Source organism: Trichomycterus rosablanca, chromosome 26 (genome assembly GCF_030014385.1).
Source record: "Trichomycterus rosablanca isolate fTriRos1 chromosome 26, fTriRos1.hap1, whole genome shotgun sequence".
NCBI classification, from domain to species: domain Eukaryota; kingdom Metazoa; phylum Chordata; class Actinopteri; order Siluriformes; family Trichomycteridae; genus Trichomycterus; species Trichomycterus rosablanca.
The window spans coordinates 8,569,840-8,589,147 of NC_086013.1; the positions used below are offsets into that span (position 1 = coordinate 8,569,840).

Sequence of the window (19,308 nt, forward strand, 5' to 3'; positions counted from 1 at the left end):
TATTTGGGTTTGGTGTTTTTTTGTTCGAATTATTTTGTTTTTTTGGTGGATTACCAGATGTCTACGGTGCATTGGAATCTCACGAGGACACTTCTGGGATACTTATGTGGAGAATACTTACAAGATTAAAATAAAGAAGGAAATCTAGACTATAAAATCGAGATGTTATTATTTTTTTTATTTTTTTATTTTTTGCACTTGCTTCTGCTAGTTTGCTGAGTGTTGATTGAAATCGAAACATCTGGACCTTGGTCTTCCTTTTTTCCCCCCCATGGAATTGTTTCTCTTTATATGCACATTTGTATGAACACCAGGAGAGTCGGATTTTACCTCTATTCTGCTGGTAACTGTTTTGCATAGATACTTTTTTTTTTTACCCCCCCTGGAGTATGGTGAGCGATCAATAGGGAGTAAACATGAACAGCTCATCTGAAGTCGAGGACGGTCCGCGAGCTAAATCTCAGGTGCGTGCTCGTGCGTGTCGTGTGAGCGCGTGCCTGTTTGTGTGTGTGTGTGTGTGAGACTTTCTGAAGCTAATTCAAATGCCTTAATAGTGCAATTATATACATTTTGTGATAAACTTACCATGTTTTTATCACATTTTATCATCCATACTAATTATTCTGACAGAACATGATGCCACAAGTACTGTTAATAATAATAACAAGCTAAATATTATCGTGCTAATGTATTTTGGACGTACTAGGGTGGCTAAGTGGGTAGCACTCTCGCCTCACAGCGGGAAGGTCCTGGGTTCGATCCCCGGGTGGGGCGGTCCGGGTCCTTTCTGTGCCGTTGTTTGCACGTTCTCCCCGCATCCGCGTGGGTTTCCTCCGGGTGCTCCGGTTTCCTTCCCACAGTCCAAAGACATGCCGCTAGGCTAATCGGAGACACTGAATTGTCCCATAGTTACCTAGCCGCTGGGATGCACAGACCAGTGCATCGTAGTGCCGGTCCCAAGCCCGGGTAAATAAGGAGGGTCGTGTCAGGAAGGGCATCCGGCGTAAAAACTGTGCCAAATCAATAATGCCGGCGATCCCTAACGGGAAGAAGCCGGAAATGCAGACCCCGTAACCGAAAAATGGGACGAAGGCTGAGGAATAAGAGTATTTTGAACGCCACCATATTGTAGTACCTAATTCAAAAGAACATACTCAATAGTATGAAAGAATAGTACACCACCATAGGACGTGTTAATAATGTTAATAAAACCTTTATGTATGAAATTATGATAGAATTGAACTCTAATGGTATGTCAGAATAGTACACAGCCATCTCATTAAGCAGTTTAAATAATAATACTGCTAGAGTATGTCATTTTAAGCACTGTCAGTATGGTTTTTTAGAGGTACCATGTCTATTACTCTCAAATACTGCTTAAATTCACTGTCCTCTTTATTAGGAACACACCCCGTTAGCACTCATTGTAAGTGACCTACAAGGTGTGTTAATATTCATCTAGTCTTTAATCATCTGACACTTTCAAACCACAGGATGCTACTGAGTTTACTGTTTTGGTTGGGACACTATCATTTTCCTGTGGTAAAAATCCCATAAACACTGCTACACCTGATACACATAGGGTGGCCACATTCATAGTCACAAAAAGGAGTACATTACACCCCAAAAGGAGGGCGTCATACCAGGAACAGGGGGACATGATACTGCAACACACAGAATGAAACCATAACCCATATAACAGAGTTTTTGACCAATTTAAGCAAGAATTTACTCACCAAATGTTGTGTCTACTTTTGATATTTAAGTCAGTTTCTCGCTGCCTCCAAAAGTTTACTAATTGACTCAAGTAGAGGTGTATGCAGAACAGTGCAAGCGGGCAAAATTCAACCACCCAATCACAGACTAGCATTTAGAGGGCGGACCTTCTGCGATTGGCCAGTGGTTGGCGAGCATTTGTTTTGACATGTACCTGAGCCAATGACGGATAATAGTGATCAAAAATGTAACCAGTTCATTCCAAAAGGAGGATTTTTAAGTGTCCGTCCTAGCGTTGCATGGGCGGAGGACCGGCAGCTGAAAAACCGGACTGTCCGACCTAAAGCCGGACGGCTGGCCACCCTAGATACACATCATACCAGTACAAGACACACCACCATGTCTGTTTCATTGAGGTGCTTGGAACAATCCACCATCCAAGTAACATCCGGTCAGTAGGAGTCCTATGAGGGTCTGTTTTGATTAATAAATGGATAGTATGTGTGTGTGTGGGGGGGGGGTAATATGGTCAGTAATTGTTTGCCTACAAAGTTCATTTGCATGATGGTACTGTCAGTATGGTTTTCAAGTGGTATTGTGTGTATTACTCTCAAATACTGCTTAAATTGACTGGCTTCTTTATTAGCACTCACTGTAAGTGATGCACAATGTGTTATCATTGGACCCTTCTAACCACAGGATGCTACTGAGTTTACTGTTTTGGTTGGGACACTGTCGTTTTCCTATGGTAAAAATCCCAATAACACTGCTACACCTGATACACATCATACCAGTACAAGACACACCACCGTGTCTGTTTCATTAAGGTGCCTGGAACAATCCACCACCCAAGTAACATCCGGTCAGTGGGGTCCTATGTTTTTAAATACCATGTCCACTTACTATCCACTCTATTAGACACTCCTACCTAGCTGGTTCACCTTGTAGATGCGAAGTCAGAGACGATCGCTCATCTATTGCTGCTGTTTGAGTTGGTCATCTTCTAGACCTTCATTAGTGGTCACAGGATGCTGCCCACGGGGCGCTGTTGGCTGGATATTTTGCATTGGTGGACTATTCTCAGTCCAGCAGTGATGCTGTGTCTTATCCACTCATACCAGCACAACACACACTAACACACCAGCACCATGTCAGTGTCACTGCAGTGCTGAGAATGATCCACCACCTAAATAATACCTAGTCTGTAGTGGTCCTGTGGGGGGTAGGGGTCCTGACCATTGAAGAACAGCATGAAAGGGGGCTAACAAAGCATGCAGAGAAACAGATGGACTACAGTCAGTAATTGTAGAACTACAAAGTGCTTCTATATGGTAAGTGGAGCTGATAAAATGGACAGTGAGTGTAGAAACAAGGCGGTGGTTTTAATGTTATGGCTGATCAGTGTATATATAGATAATAAAGTGCGCTGAGCTTCAGTGCACTTTATATTTAATACTATACCGCTACTGGTGCTGTTATTAGCCGTTATTGTTCTCTGGTACTTCATCCGGAACCATAGTAAACAGTTTGGCTGAATAGCAGGCTACCCGTGGTGATGTTATTAGCCTGTGTTGTGTTTTAATACCTTATTTAAAACAGCAATGGGGTAGTAAACATAGTATTAAAGAAAAGTAGGCTTAAGTAGCTTAAGCAAAATAGCATGCTGTTGTGGCAGATTGTATAACTGAATTCTTCTGTCCCTCCATAAAATGCTATTTAATGACTTTCAAACTGTGCTGGTTTTAAGTAGTCAATGCTAGTCTTAGTATCACAATGTTCATATACTACTATTGCTAATCAGATAGCATTTTACGCTACAAATGACACTGTTGGTAGTCATGAAACAGCATGACAGAAAAGTGAGCCACCACTGTTGCTTATATTTGAAACGTGCTACGCTCCAGCACAGCGGCCAAAACAACACCCTATTCCTACCTCATTAAATACAGTAGTATGATGGAACAGTACATCATCACAGATCAGACACTCCAGCGCCCAGTAGTACGACATCGTGGGTGCTTTTATTAGCCTCGAGTACCTTATCTAAAACAATTTCCCTTTAACCGTTTGATTAATTAGCATGCTACTATATGCGCTGCTATTAAGCTGTGGCGTGCTGTGCTTCAGAGCCGTAAACAAAGTAGCATGCTACTCATACTAAATAGTGTAGGAGAACAATATGCACCGATTGGGGCTGCAATAAAACCCCAGTAACATATCTGTACCAGCGATTCAGTGCATTTTATTATACGAATGATACGATAATATGTTGCTATAGGTTCTTCAGTGAACCATTCAGCAGACTCTACTTTGCTAAATACTACAACCCCAAAAACATAACAAAACAAACCACACTTAAAAGACGTTTTGGCACCAAGGATACCAAGTGATTTAGTGTTTCAGGTTTTATTTTGTCCCATTCTTCCTGCAAACACGTCTTAAGATGTGCAACAGTATGGGGTCGTCACATTCTCTATTGGAGAAGGCAGCACAGTCTTGAAGGCAGCACATGTTGCTCTAAGATCTCAATGTACTTTTCGCGTTAATGCTGCATCACAAAAGTGTAAATGACCTTTGCCAAGGGCACTGACACAGTCCAATGAATGGAATGCTGATTTATCTGACCACAATACACGTTTCCACTGTGTGATGGTCCATCCTAGATGCCTCCGAGCCCAGAGAAGTCGACGCCGCTTCTGGACATGGTTAACATAAGGCTTCTTTTTTTGCACAGTAAAGTTTTAAGTGGCATTTGTGCATGTAACTCTGTATTGTAGTGCTTGACAAAGGTTTGCCAAAGTAATCCCTCACCCATGTAGTCATATCAGCTATTGTTGAGTGGCGGTTCTTGATTCAGTGCCTTTAAGCACTGAAATTTCTCCTGATTCCTTGAATGGTTTAATAATATTATGCACTGTAGAGGGAGAAATATGCAAATCCCTTCCAATCTTTCTTTGAGGTGCATTGTTTTTAAACATTTCAATCATTTTCTCACGCAATCAAATAAAAGTCAAAGTAAATGTGAGGAACACTGCATTTTTATTACTGTCCCAACTTTTTCTGATTTGGGGTTGTATGAGGTAATACTATGCCAACAGGGCTTCTGGTATTAAGCTTTAGAAATAGCAATCTATTGTACATGAATTAATGATTCCATTTGGCTGCTCCTGTATTTTTCGGGGTTGCCATAGTGGATCATTCGACCGCACATTTAATTCGGTGGAGTTTTTACACCAAAAGCTTCCTATTTATCCAGGCTTGGGACTTGCACTAAGGGTGCACTGTTATTTATGTGTACCTCTATTGCTGGGATCATGTAACATCAAGCACATTCTGTATTCATGAGCCCAGCTTGGGGTTCGAACCCCCTGAACGCAGGCACTGCTGTTACCATTATGCCATATGACCTCACTATGAGCTAGCTTTTCCTTATAGTCTAACCAGCTCTCAGAATCTCAGCTCTGCCATCCAGCTGGGCTGGGCTGCTACATAAAAAACGATTGGCTGTTGTTCACAGCCGGACCAGGGTTCTTCATAACTGATGCAATTACGACCTCTGCTGGCTGATTGATGGCGCCTGCGCAGAGTCAAGGAACAATGTGGACAGGGTGCGGCTCTCCGTACACAAAGCTGATCCACATATGAATTCGCCTCGTGCTGGTGAAAAGATGCAGTCGGTACTTGTTGTATTGTTACAGAGGGAGCGTAAAGCAATCTGTGGAATTGGATACGACTAGATTGGGAGGAAAATTGAGACTATTAGGATGGTAATTATTATGAACAGAAAAGTATACTACAGTATGAGGTGTAATAAAGTAAGAAACAGTTGCACACGTGGACAAAAGTATATGGACGCCCGACCATGAGCTTGTTTAACATCCCATTTGAAAACCATTGTATTAATGTGAAGTATTAATGGAATTTGTCCCTATTAGACGAACGTTGGGCCAGAATATTTTCGTATTGTGTGTCGTCTTGACATCTTAAGCGCTCTGTAATCGCTACAGGCTTGTGTATATTGTGTGTGCGAATAGAACACCAGAGCTGTGTGCACAGTGTTCCTGTCACACTGCGTAAGCTCAGCTGTGGAACACTCGGAATCTAAAGTGGCTCCTTTGTTTCTCGTTGATTCGGGTCCCTGAGAACGGCTGTGAGTGTTTATAAAACATGACCTCTAGGCTTACAAGGTCACTAGTTGAGGTGTGGGATTGTTGTTTCCTTGGTAACCTGGGTGGTACTTTGTACATACAGAAGAATGATAAGAAGGTATTTGTTGTGATTGGGGATTGCCAAGACCTGCCTATATAAGGTCCCATAGTTGACAGTGCATCTCATCAGGACTCTCCCAGGACCACTACAGAGCAGGTATTATTTAGGTGGTGGATCACTCGTAACTGTATCCTATCACAAAACGTTAGACACAACACCCCGTAATAACAGTTTGTACTGTGTGTGCATGTTGGATGGTGATTATTAAGACCCTGGTTCGGCTGCCCCTTTAGCTGTGAGGCGACAGCGCTACCCACTGTGCCACCGTACAGATATATTATTTTATAACCACATCTTTAGTCGTATCCTGTCTTTAGGGAACTTTTCTGTAGAGGACGATTGTTGTTCACCTGATTCACAAATTGCCATACTTCCTCCTGCTCCTTTGTGCGAGGAGGAACAGGAGGAGCACGGCCAGAGCCCTACAAAGTGACCTCCAGGGCTACTGGTGTGCATGGTTCTGAACAAACTGTCAGAAACAGACTCCATGAGGGTGGACATCCTCTAGTTGGACCTGTACTCACAGCCCAGCACCGTGCACCTCGATTGGCATTCGCCAGAGAACACCAGAGTTGGCAGGTCAACCACTGGCGGCCCGTTCTCTTCACAGATGAGAGCAGGTTCACACTGACGTAAAAGAGTCTGGGGACGCCGTGGTGAACGTTATGCTGCCTGCAATATCATCCAGCATGGCCGGTTTGGTGGTGGGTCAGTGATGGTCTAGAGAGGCATATCCTTGGATGGTCGCCCAAACCTCTACATGATAGCCAACGGTACCCTGAATGCTGTTAGGTACAGAGATGAAGTGCAGTGGGCCCTGGGTTCCTCCTGGTGCAGGGGAATGCCCGGCATCATGTGGCCAGAGTGTGCAGGCAGTACCTGGATGATGAAGGCATTGATGCCATTGGCTGTTTCTCAAGTTCCCCAGACCTGAATTCAACTGAGAACCTCTGGAACTCTGGGATTGTCAACACCTCTCTGTATAAGGTCCCACAGTTGACGGTTCATATCAGAGCAAACTCCAAGCCATGGGGTCAAAGGAATTATCTGCAGACCTCAGAAACAGGATTGTGTCAAGGCGTAGATCTGGAGAAGCCACTCCTTTGTTCTCTTGGGTGTGTGCTTCGGGTCGTTGTCATGTTGGAAGGTAAACCTTCACCCCAGTCTGAGGTGCAGAGCGCTCTGGAGCAGGTTATCATCAAGGATCAGGACTAGTCGCTCTGATCCCGCTGCTGAAAAACATCCCCATATCATGATGCTGCCAAAGCCATGCTTCACTGTAGGGATGGCATTAGCCAGGTGATGAGCGGTGCCTGGTTTCCTGGTTAAACTTTCACTAAGGAGTGGCTTCCGTCTGGCCACTCTACCATAAAGGCATGATTTCTGGAGTGCTGCCTGGATGGTTGATCTTCTGATAGAGCTCCAGCGTATCCTTGTGGAGATGGGAGAACCTGTCAGAGTGACCCTCGGGTTCCTGCTCACCTCCCTGGCCGAGGCCTGTCTTCCCCGATCGCTCAGTTTGGCCGGGCGGCCAGGTCTGGGAAGATTTTTGGTGGTTCCAAACTTCTTCAATTTACGAATGATGGTGGCCACTGTGCTCTTTGGGACCTGTAAAGCTGCATGAGGTCTGCAGATAATTCCTTTGACCCCACGGCTTAGAGTTTGCTCTGATATGCACCGTCAACTGTGGGACCTTATATAGACAGGTGTTGGCAATCCCAGAGTTCCAGAGGTTCTCAATTGGATTCAGGTTTGAGGAACGTGAGAACCAGCCAATTGCATCAATGCCTTTATTGTCCAGGAACTGCCTACACACTCTGGCCACATGATGCTGGGCATTGTCCTGCACCAGGAGGTCTGACAATGGCTCTGAGGATTTTATCTCGGTACCTAACAGCATTCAGGGTACTGCTGGCTATCATGTAGAGGTTTGTGCGACCCTCCAAGGATATGCCTCCCCAGACCATCACTGACCCACCACCAAACCGGCCATGCTGGATGATATTGCAGGCAGCATAACGTTCACCACGGCGTCCCCAGACTCTTTTACGTCAGTGTGAACCTGCTCTCATCTGTGAAGAGAACGGGCTACCAGTGGTGGACCTGCCAATTGTTGTGTGAATGCCAATCGAGCTGCACGGTGCTGGGCTGTGAGTACAGGTCCAACTAGAAGATGTCAGGCTCTCATGCCACCCTCATAGAGTCTGTTTCTGACAGTTTGTTCAGAAACATGCACACCAGTAGCCCTTTAGGCCACTTTGTAGGGCTCTGGCCATGCTCCTCCTGTTCCTCCTCGCACAGAGGAGCAGGAGGAAGTATGGCAATTTGATGAATTAAGTGAACAACAATCGTTCTCTACAGAAAGTTCCCTAAAGACAGGGTATGACTAAAGAAGTGGTTATAAAATAATATTTCTGTACAGTGACACAGTGGGTAGCGCTGTCGCCTCACAGCTAGAAGGGCAGCCAAACCAGGGTCTTAATAATCACCATCCAACATGCCCACACAGTACAAACTGTTATTATGGGGTGTTGTGTCTAAGGTTTTGTTATAGGGTACAGTTAGAAAACTTACGCACAGACAAACCTAACGATTGGTTCTTGGTTTATTGGCTCTCTTATTACTGTCAGTTCTAATATTACTACCCACACCTACATACACCGATCAGCCATAACATCAATATCAGCTCCACTTACCATATAAAAGCACTTTGTAGTTCTACAATTACTGACTATAGTCCATCTGTTTCTCTGCATGCTTTGTTAGCTCCTTTCATGCTGTTCTTCAATGGTCAGGACCCCCACAGGACCACTACAGAGCAGGTATTATTTAGGTGGTGGATCATTCTCAGGACTGCAGTGACACTGACATGGTGGTGGTGTGTTAGTGTGTGTTGTGCTGGTATGAGTGGATCAGACACAGCAATGCTGCTGGAGTTTTTAAATACCGTGTCCACTCACTGTCCACTCTATTAGACACTCCTACCTAGTTGGTCCACCTTGTAGATGTAAAGTCAGAGACGATCGCTCATCTATTGCTTCTGTTTGAGTTGGTCATCTTCTAGACCTTCATCGGTGGTCACAGGACGCTGCCCACGGGGTGCTGTTGACTGGATATTTTTGGTTGGTGGACTATTCTCAGTCCAGCAGTGACAGTGAGGTGTTCAAAAACTCCAGCAGCGCTGCTGTGTCTGATCCACTCATACCAGCACAACACACACTAACACACCACCACCATGTCAGTGTCACTGCAGTGCTGAGAATGATCCACCACCTAAATAATACCTAGTCTGTAGTAGTGGTCCTGTGGGGGTCCTGACCATTGAAGAACAGAGTAAAAGCAGGCTAAAAAAGCATGCAGAGAAACAGATAGACTACAGTCAGTAATTGTAGAACTACAAAGTGCTTCTATATGGTAAGTGGAGCTGGTAAGAGGAGGTGGTTTTAATGTTATGTACACAGTACCGAACTACAGACACACATCATACCATCCAGCATTAAATACAATCTTTAGCTGTCAATATTCAGGGAACCTGTGCCCACTGTAGCCTCAGACTCCTGTTCTTGGTTTAAAGGAATGAATTTCGATGTGGTCTTAGGCTGCTAAAGCTCATTTATACAAAAATGAGATGCCGTTCTGCTCACTATGGTTATAAAGCGTGGTTAATAAAGTTACCTTTATTTAAGGATCCTTCCTGTGAGGAATTAAATTGCTTTTAATCATCCAGTTATTTAGCATTTGAATGTACTGGCATTATCTGGGTCTACTGTTAAATGCATCGTTTATTAAGAAATAAAAACATATGACCTGCTTTTTAATAATGGGTCCAATAGGAATACACAGTAGGAATGAACACAACTACACACACACACACACACACACACATTGTGCAGGCTGTTTTTTATGTCTGACTTAAGGTTAAGAAAAAGGATACAGTTACAATAAATTCCATTTTAGACAATTACTCTGCGAGACACACACACACACACACACACACACTTGTTTCCTCCTCGTCTTTATTGGCTCTGTGATCTTCTATTGGAAAGTTTGCCTGTTGGGATTTGCAGACATAGTACTACCACCCACACCAACGTATAGCACAAACAGTGTAGAGTACCACGTCTGATGAGTCTAATGTTAGTTTCTTACATTTACTGTGACTATTATTTCATTGCAGACAGGATGAACCTGAGATATTTCATGTTTTATCAGCTCAACTTCATTCCATTTATTAATAGACATCCAATCCTGCATTTAAGTTCTGCAACACATTCCAAAAAAAGTTGGGACAGTAAAGCATTTACCACGTAATGTTGTCATTCCATTTTACCACACTTAAAAGACGTGATTTAGTGTTTCAGGATTCTCCACACGTTCTCTATTGGTGACAGGTCAGGACTGCATGCAAAATGCATGGATGTCCCTGAAAAAGATGACGTCTTGAAGGCAGCACATGTTGCTCTAAGATCTCAATGTACTTTTCTGCATTAATGCTGCCATCACAGAAGTGTGAATGACCTTTGCCAAGGGCACTGACACACCCAATACCATGACGGACCCTGGCTTTTGGACTTTTTCCTGATAACAGTCTGGATGGTCTTTTTCATCTTTGGTGTCCATTTTTTCCAAAAAAGACCTCAATTAAACGTTCCCACTGTGTGATGGTCCATCCCAGATGCCTCTGAGCCCAGAGAAGTCGACACCGCTTTTGGACATGGTTAACATAAGGCTTTTTTTTTTTGCACAGTAAAGTTTTAAGTGGCGTTTGTGCATGTAACTCTGTATTGTAGTGCTTGACAAAGGTTTGCCAAAGTTATCCCTCACCCATGTGGTCATATCAGCTATTGTTGAGTGGCGATTCTTGATGCAGTGCCGTCAGCTTAAGCTTGTGCCCTTGGCCTTTAATGGTTGAATGCAAATAGTGAACAGTCTCGTCTTTAGTGCATTTAGCTTTTTTTTTACTGTTATGATTGAATTTAAATTCAGCGAGACATACGTTTGAAGCACCGCACGGAAAGCGATAAAGCTGGAGTTGATTTAATTTCACGGTCGGCCGTATACGATTCTGACACACATCAGCCATTTGTTTTTGAAATGCAAATCCTGGTGCATTGTTTTCAGGGAATTAAGTTTGTACATATTCTGGATGTTACTGTAGAAAAGCAATTTCATTTCTACCAAGGTAGAGAATGTATTTCAATCTGGTACATATTCTTCTCCATACTACTGTACCAGTGACATAAATTTTGAAATGTAACTTGTCCAAAGATGCCTGAAATGTAGTACAGTATAATGCACTGCTCAATTAACCTTTGCCCAAAGCCATACCCTGGTAATACCCTATAATGGCATATTAACTCAGACTCATATGAAGCTATGAGACTCTTGATACTTTCCAGCTCTAATTATTACAGCCATTGGCCCAAAATTAAAGGTCTGTTTTTTGATATCTAATATATTTTAGTGCTCCCAAAGCTCAAATCAGAGTTGTACAGTCTGCACAAACTGCATTTCTTTTATTACAAACCTTATTTTCAAAAAGATCCAAAAGACACTAATCATGGTTTGGTACAAAAGCAGCATCCAGGAAAGGCTGAGTCTTTGATGAGCAAAGATGATCAGAGGATCTTCAGTTTGTCAACAAAAAAAGATTAGAAGGGATTTGCATATTTCTCCCTCTACAGTGCATAATATCATTAAACAAATAAAGGCCAAAGGCGCAAGCTTAAGCTGAACGCCTGTGATCTTAGATCCCTCAGACGGCACTGCATCAAGAACCGCCACTCAACAATAGCTGATATAACCACATGGGTGAGGCAAACCTTTGTCAAGCTCTACAATACAGATTTACATGCACAGATGCCACTTAAAACTTTACTGTGCAGAAAAGAGGCCTTATGTTAACCATGTCAAGAAGCGGCGTCGACTTCTCTGGGCTCGGAGGCATCTAGGATGGACCGTCACACAGTGGAAACGTGTATTGTGGTCAGGTGAATCAGCATTCCAGGTCTTTTTTGGTGCTCCGGACCAAAAACGAAAAGGACCATCCAAACTGTTATCAGGAACAAGTCCAAAAGCCAGGGTCTGTCATGATATGGGGTGTGTCAGTGCCCTTGGTGAAGGTCATTTACACTTCTGTGATGGCAGCATCAATTGAGATCTTAGAGCAACATGTGCTGCCTTCAAGACGTTGTCTTTTCCAGGGACATCCATGCATTTTTCCAGCAAGACAAAGCAAAACCCACATGCTGCACACGTTACAAAGGCATGGCTGAGGAAGAAAAGGGTACGGGTACTGGACTGGCCTGCCTGCAGGAAAATGTAACAGCGACGACCGCGTACTGTTGCACATTTTCAGATGTGTTTGCAAGAAGAATGGGACAAAATAAAAGCTGAAACATTAAATCACTTGGTCTCCTCAGTGCCAAAACGTCTTTTAAGTGTGGTGAAAAGGAACGGCAACATTGCAAAGTGGTAAATGCTTTACTGACTTTGTTTGGAATGTGTTGCAGGTCTGAAATGCAGGAATGGATGTTTATTAATAAATGAAATGAAGTTGAGCAGATAAAACATGAAATATCTCAGGTTCAGATGAAAATGAAGTGCGAGATTGTCTGCAGGTTGGATTTATTAATTTAATAATTCAGAGTTTTGCACTTGGTGTAAGTATCTGATGAAGCTGCTAAATGTAATTTGTGGTCGACTTATGGGATGTAATCATGTTAGTAAAGATCTGACTTATCTATTCAATTCCCTAGGAAACTTTTTTGGTTCTTTATTGGGTCCTTCTGTCTTCATGTTGTCAGACTGACGGTTCTGTCGATATTAGTGGGGAGAGGTTATACTGCATTATTTCATTATTTCTGCTTTAAACACACCATATGGCCAAAAATATGTGGACACCAAAAAAACATTAAAACCACCTCCTTGTTTCTACACACGCTGTCCATTTGATCAGCTCCACTTACCATATAGAAGCACTTTGTAGTTCTACAATTACTGACTGTAGTCCATCTGTTTCTCTGCATGCTTTGTTAGCCCCCTTTCATGCTGTTCTTCGATGGTCAGGACCCCCACAAGACCACTACAGAGCAGGTATTATTTAGGTGGTGGATCATTCTCAGCCCTGCAGTGACACTGACATGGTGGTGGTGTGTTAGTGTGTGTTGATGGAGTTTTTAAACACCCCTCGTCACTGCTGGACTGAGAATAGTCCACCAACCAAAAACATCCAGCCAACAGCGCCCCGTGGGCAGCGTCCTGTGACCACTGATGAAGGTCTAGAAAACGACCGACTCAAACAGCAGCAATAGATGAGCGATCGTCTCTGACTTTACCTCTACAAGGTGGACCAGCTACGTAGGAGTGTCTAATAGAGTGGACAGTGAGTGGACACGGTATTTAAAAACTCCACACAACACACACTAACACACCACCACCATGCCAGTGTTACTGCAGTGCTGAGAATGACCCACCACCCAAATAATACCTGCTCTGTAGTGGTCCTGTGGGGGTCCTGACCATTGAAGAACAGGGTGAAAGCAGGTTAAAATAGCATGCAGAGAAACAGATGGACTACAGTCAGTAATTGTAGTACTACAAAGTGCTTCTATATGGTAAGTGGAGCTGATAAAATGGACAGTGTCAGTGTGCATGTAAAGGAAAGACTGCATTATTTTGTGTACAGGATAGCGTCATTAAGGCGGGCTGATGTGATCAGAAGTGTCAAGGTTAATTACCGAAGTAATTACAGTCAGGGGCGAAGGATTAAACACACACACATACACATGCCTCAACACCTATTCTAGGCTTAGAAGACGGGCGTAGGATATTATTAAGGGGTTAAAATGTTCAGAATGTCCTCAGATGTGCAAACAAAGTCCGAAGAAACAGCCCTGAGATCGAAAGAGACGGAAAGCCGTCGCCGATCCCCAGCCGTCCCGTCGCATACATCAAAGCCACCCAACAGATTAATTATTTAGATCGAATCCAAAGTCAATCCGAACGACACGGAGCGATCTCTCAGCCCCGCGGAAGGTAGGAAGCAGAAAGGGGAGAAAAAGCAGGAACGGATGAATAATCGAGCAGTTATAAGAAGTTTGCTCGCGTTCGGGACGCTGAATTATTCAAAATGTGGAATCAATCAGGGGGTTCTGAGAACGGATAGCGGCGGGATCAGCACGTTTTAGGAGGGGATGGTGGAAGGATGGTGAGATTGAGAGACGAATAAAGGACAGGTAGAAATAGCGCACCAGAGTTTGGGTTTCGAATACATCGTATCGAATCTCGGCTCTGCCTTCCGACTGGGCTGGGCGGCAGCATGAACAACGATTGGCTGTAAGTCGGATCATGGGTCCTCATAACTGGTGCGACTGCGGCCCCTGCTGGCTGACTGATGGCGCCTGCACAGGGCTGAGGAATAATGCCGATGGGGGTGTGGCCCTCCGTACACAGTGCCCGTCGGTGTATGAACTCGACTCATGCGGGTGAAAAATGCAGTCTGTACTGACTGTACGTCCCGGAGGGGGCGTATGTCAGTTGAGAGGCGTCCTCAGTCAGCGGTGAAGGGTCGAATCAGTATAGAGGACGCATTCATCATGGTAACTGGACACGACTAGATTAGGGGAGAAAATGGGGGGGGGATACAACCCCAAATCAGAAAAAGTTGGGATGGCATGAAAAAATGCAAATAATAAAAAAACACAGTTTCTTACATTTACTTTGACTTTTAGTTCATTACAGACATGATGAACCTGAAATATTTCATGTTTTATCTGGTCAACTTCATTTCATTTATTAATAAACATCCATTCCTGTATTTCAGACCTGCAACACATTCCGAAAAAAGTTGGGACAGTAAAGCATTTACCACTTTGTAATGTTGCTATTCCTTTTCACCACATTTAAAAGACGTTTTCGCACAGAGGAGACCAAGTGATTTAGTGTTTAAAAATTCTCCACACATTCTCTATTGGGGACAGGTCAGGACTGCAGGCAGTCCAGTCCGGTACCCGTACCCTCTTCCTCCGCAAATAAAAGTCAAAGTAAGTGTAAGGAACACTGCATTTTTATTTTATTTGCATACTGTCCCAACTTTTCAAGGACCCATGGACCAGTAGTCTAGTTTGAACCAATAGATTTCTATAGAACGATGTGACACAATGTCAATCGCTCTCTGTACAGCACATGGACTCAATGTTTTTATTTTTGTGCCACGCCCCTTTTGTCTCCGCCCCTTCCCTCCAATTAGTCCCATCTGTTTCCCATGTCTGACCTAATTACCCTGTTTGTATTACCCCTTGTGCCTTGTGTTTACTCTTCACTTGTTGGTTTGTGCTAGTCTGTACCCTTGTCTGTGCTTCTGTTTGATCAGGTATGTACTCTGTTGTTTTGTTAGCTTAGCTTAGCTGTTAGCATATTCCCTCTTGTGACCAGTCTTCCCTTGTTGGTCAATAAGTGGTTTGTGCTAGTCTGTACTCTTGTCTGTGATCCTGTCTGTTTTCTCTTTGATCAGGTATGTACGTCGTTGTTTTATTAGCTTAGTTCAGCTTAGCTGTTAGCATATACTTTAGCATTCCTGGTTTGTCCAAGCTGTTCCCCATGTTTGACTTGACCCTGTATTTATTACCCCTCGTGTTCAGTCTTCCCTTGTTCCCTAGTAATTGTGTGGTTTGTGCTAGTCTGGCTGCTGTTTCATCAGGTATGTACTCTGTTGTTTTATTAGCTTAGCTGTTAGCGTAGAGTTTAGCACTCCTGGTTTGTCCCAGCTGTTCCCCTTCTGTGTGGTGTTCAGTCTTCCCTTGTTGGTCAATAAGTGGTTTGTGCTAGTCTGTACTCTTGTCTGTGATCCTGTCTGTGCTTCTGTTTGATCAGGTGTGTTATCTGTTTGTTTCTTAGCTTAGCTGTTAGCATAGAGTTTAGCACTCCTGGTTTGTCCCAGCTGTTCCCCATGTCTGACCCGATTACCCTGTATATATTACCGCTTCCCTTGTTGGTCATGGTGTGGTTTGTGCTAGTCCGTACCCTTGTCTGTGATCCCACTGTGCTTCTGTTTGATCCGGTAAGTACTCTGTTGTTTCGTTAGCTTACTTTAGCTGTTAGCATAGAGTTTAGCCCTTTTTTGTATAATTCTTCAGATTGATCTAAACCTACGTCATACACACCTACATCACACGCATCATACAGGACAATTGATTTCATTAATAAAAGTGCTGCTTGGTTAAATCTCGTCTGGGTTGACAGCTGACAATATTTTATTCCAAGGTTTCATTTTGCGACCTTTAATCAAAAATGACATCTTTATATATTGATTTTAGTGAACTTTCTCTAATTTATATCGGTCTGCTTTTCTCTCTGGTGACCATGACCTTATATATGACAGACACAATGAAGTTTGTACATTTTTTTTCCCTTTTTTTTTTTTTAAATATATGTTTTTTTTATATACTGTAGATCTGGCAACTCGTAGCAAGCTAAACAGGCTGTAAGGACAACCTGAATGGTTGTTTTCATTTCATATATAGCCACAACAGTTCCTTATAGCTGTAAGAATTCAGATATAAAAAGGAAATGATATGCTTCCAGCTTTGCAGAACAGGTTTAGGGAAGGCCTATCCTTCTGACATGAAGAAAATCATGGTTTAAAGAAACTCCAGTGACCTCAGCTCCACTAAACAGCCTTGGAATGTTCTGGAACACTTGACCATCAGTGCCCAGCCATCTAAGTCCGCTTTTATTGAACGTTAATGATGTTCCATAAGTTCTGTGAAGGCTTTGGACATATGATTGTCTTAAAATACACTGTACATAAACTGCATCTCCCACAATGCATGCCGATTTTGTCCCGCAAAGTGACCACATCCTGCCACTAGATGGCAGTGTTTCCACATCAGCGTTTAACTGAGGTGATTTTCCAACAAGTGATGTCGAAAATGAGGGTGGGGAAAGTGAATACAAGTTTTTGCTTCAAGAAGAGAAACTGGTACGTCTCTTGTGTTATGACACAAGAGGCCGTGTCTGTGGTAAAGCAGTACAATATGAATGTAGATATACATTATAAATCTACAGTATAAATTTGGCAGAATTTAGCCTCCAAGACAAACAACAATCTGCTCTTTGAGGGCCACCATAATGCACATGTAAAAATGAGTTTGACACCCCTGGTCTATACCAAACTGTCAAGCCATGACATACCATTTATGCACCACAGCTTTATTTTTTTTTTTTTGCAGCTACTGGTTTGCTGGGTTACGCTGTCTGGTTCTCTGGTAAGTGTTTGGGTTGTAACACACTGGTGGACTGAGTAGCTGGCGGTGTTTTATCCAAGCGCCTTTTTTGTTTCTTCTCAAATTTGTACCTTAGCTCCAGTGATACGTTCTCATATCTGTCCTGGTTAACCGGGTTCACACCAAAATTCAGATGTGAAATCTACTGTAATGTATCTGTCCAGGAATAAGTAATGGTATTAGGAAATTTCCCCTATCGGAATGTTTAAGGTGTTTGCTGTGGCTTTGTAGCTTTTTCTATTGAGGTGTTTAATCATTTTGTCCAAGAAATCTCCATCACCTTCACTATGATTGCTACTCCTTGGGTGAAATCTATCCGGGTAAGGGCAATATCTATTACATCAAACTGTGACGGTCAACAAACCAGTATGTCCACTTGATTGAATAGCTATTGGACTGAAATACCTAGGCAGGGGGTTTGCCCTGGTGTTTAATCCAAATTTTAACAGAGCTCGTGGAACAGGTAGTGGAAAGCCAATCACCTGGGTTGGCCTGTGGGATTCAGTACCCACTCATCTATTCATCTTCGTCCTCCGTCTCGCCACCCATGTTAATGGCCTAACCATTAATTACCAGATTTGGCACAATTAGCTATTGTTAACTGCCGCTTTGATGCCCGACTCTTTACTCCACAAGGGCCCTCAGGCCTGATAAATCCATGTGGGAAGCAACTAAAACTCCTGCACTGACTGTTAAAAAGAGGGACAATCCTGGGAAAACCAGGACAGGTGGTAACCATGTGTGAAGGATATCCACCCCCCCAGGTGGAAGGATGGGTGTCTTTGGTGAGTCTGGTTCCGGTCAAGGTTTCTTCCTCTAATTGCCTTGCCACTATTGCCTTTGGCTTGCTCAACAGGGGTTTTTGGTCTGTCGGTTCTGGATTCTGTAAAGTTGCTTTGACTTGACTATTTCCCATTATCATTTGTGCCAGCCCACAGTGGCACTGATCCGACGTTTCTGAGGCTGCCAGAGCTTTTCCGCTGGCTGACTTTGGTAACAGCGGCATGTAAATTGACATTTGTGAGCAACCTTACAACCTTACCCCCTTACCCATGATTAAAGTAGTTTTGGGAGCAAATTTGGGCTAATTATCGCCCAGGTTATGCTCCTTTGAATTTATGTTGATTTGTTTGGGGACAGCCTTTACCAAACTGCCTAGACCTCACAAAGACATGAGTTATTCGTAAACGAATGATCCACAGTTGTACAAGTAGTGAATGGAAACAAATTGAGTTCGTTGGTGACATGGTGGCTCAGTGAGTAGCACTGTCGCCTCGCAGCAAGGAGGTCCTGGGTTTGATTCCCAGGTGGAGTTGTCCGGGTCCGAGTTCTCCCTGTATCTGTGTGGGTTTCCTCCGGGAGCTCTGGAGCTCAGTCCTGTACCCCTGTAGCATCAGTTCTATCTGGGCGTATTTGTGTATGTGGTTATTTCGCTGCTGTCCTGGTACCTGTTGAGGTGATCGATGAACGGTGTTGCTCATGGTTACGGGTATTACTTGCCTCTATTACGAGCCTTATTTATTATTTATAGTTCGTCTGCCTGTTTCACGGATGCAGCTTAGCTTGCAGCACTTAGCACTTCACTTAATCATGTTTTCTTATGATATAATGATATTTAACGTATATAAACAAACACAATTAAATACATTATGCAAAGTGTCTGTGTGAGTATTTTGCTGGCTAGCTAGGTAGGCATCATGGGCAGTGGACGCCAAAGTAAAATATAACTTACTTGAAAACATCAGTATTTATTTAACAAAAGTACCATGGTAGGTCAGTGGTAGAGCTCTGGTCTATCAATCAAAAGGATGTACCGATCAGGCATAACATTATGACCATCCTCCTAATATTGTGTTGATCCCCCTTTTGCTGCCAAGATAGCCCTGCAACTGTGACACACTGTGTATTCTGACACCTTTCTATCAGAACCAGCATTAACTTCTTCAGCAGGTTCAGCTACAGAAGCTTGTCTGTTGGATCGGACCACACGTGCCTTAATGAGCCTTGGCTGCCCATGACCCTGTCTCCGGTTTACCAC

General features: G+C 43.4%; 1 protein-coding gene across 1 annotated transcript in view; it reads left to right on the top strand.

Annotated features, from left to right (window-relative positions):
• The first annotated feature begins 389 nt into the window (after window positions 1–389).
• The window catches only part of fibcd1b (fibrinogen C domain containing 1b), a 108,554-nt gene continuing 89,635 nt past the window's right edge, over window positions 390–19,308 (top strand). The window contains 1 exon segment of the mRNA XM_062988621.1: window positions 390–464. Coding sequence (XP_062844691.1) covers window positions 390–464 — 75 coding nt within the window.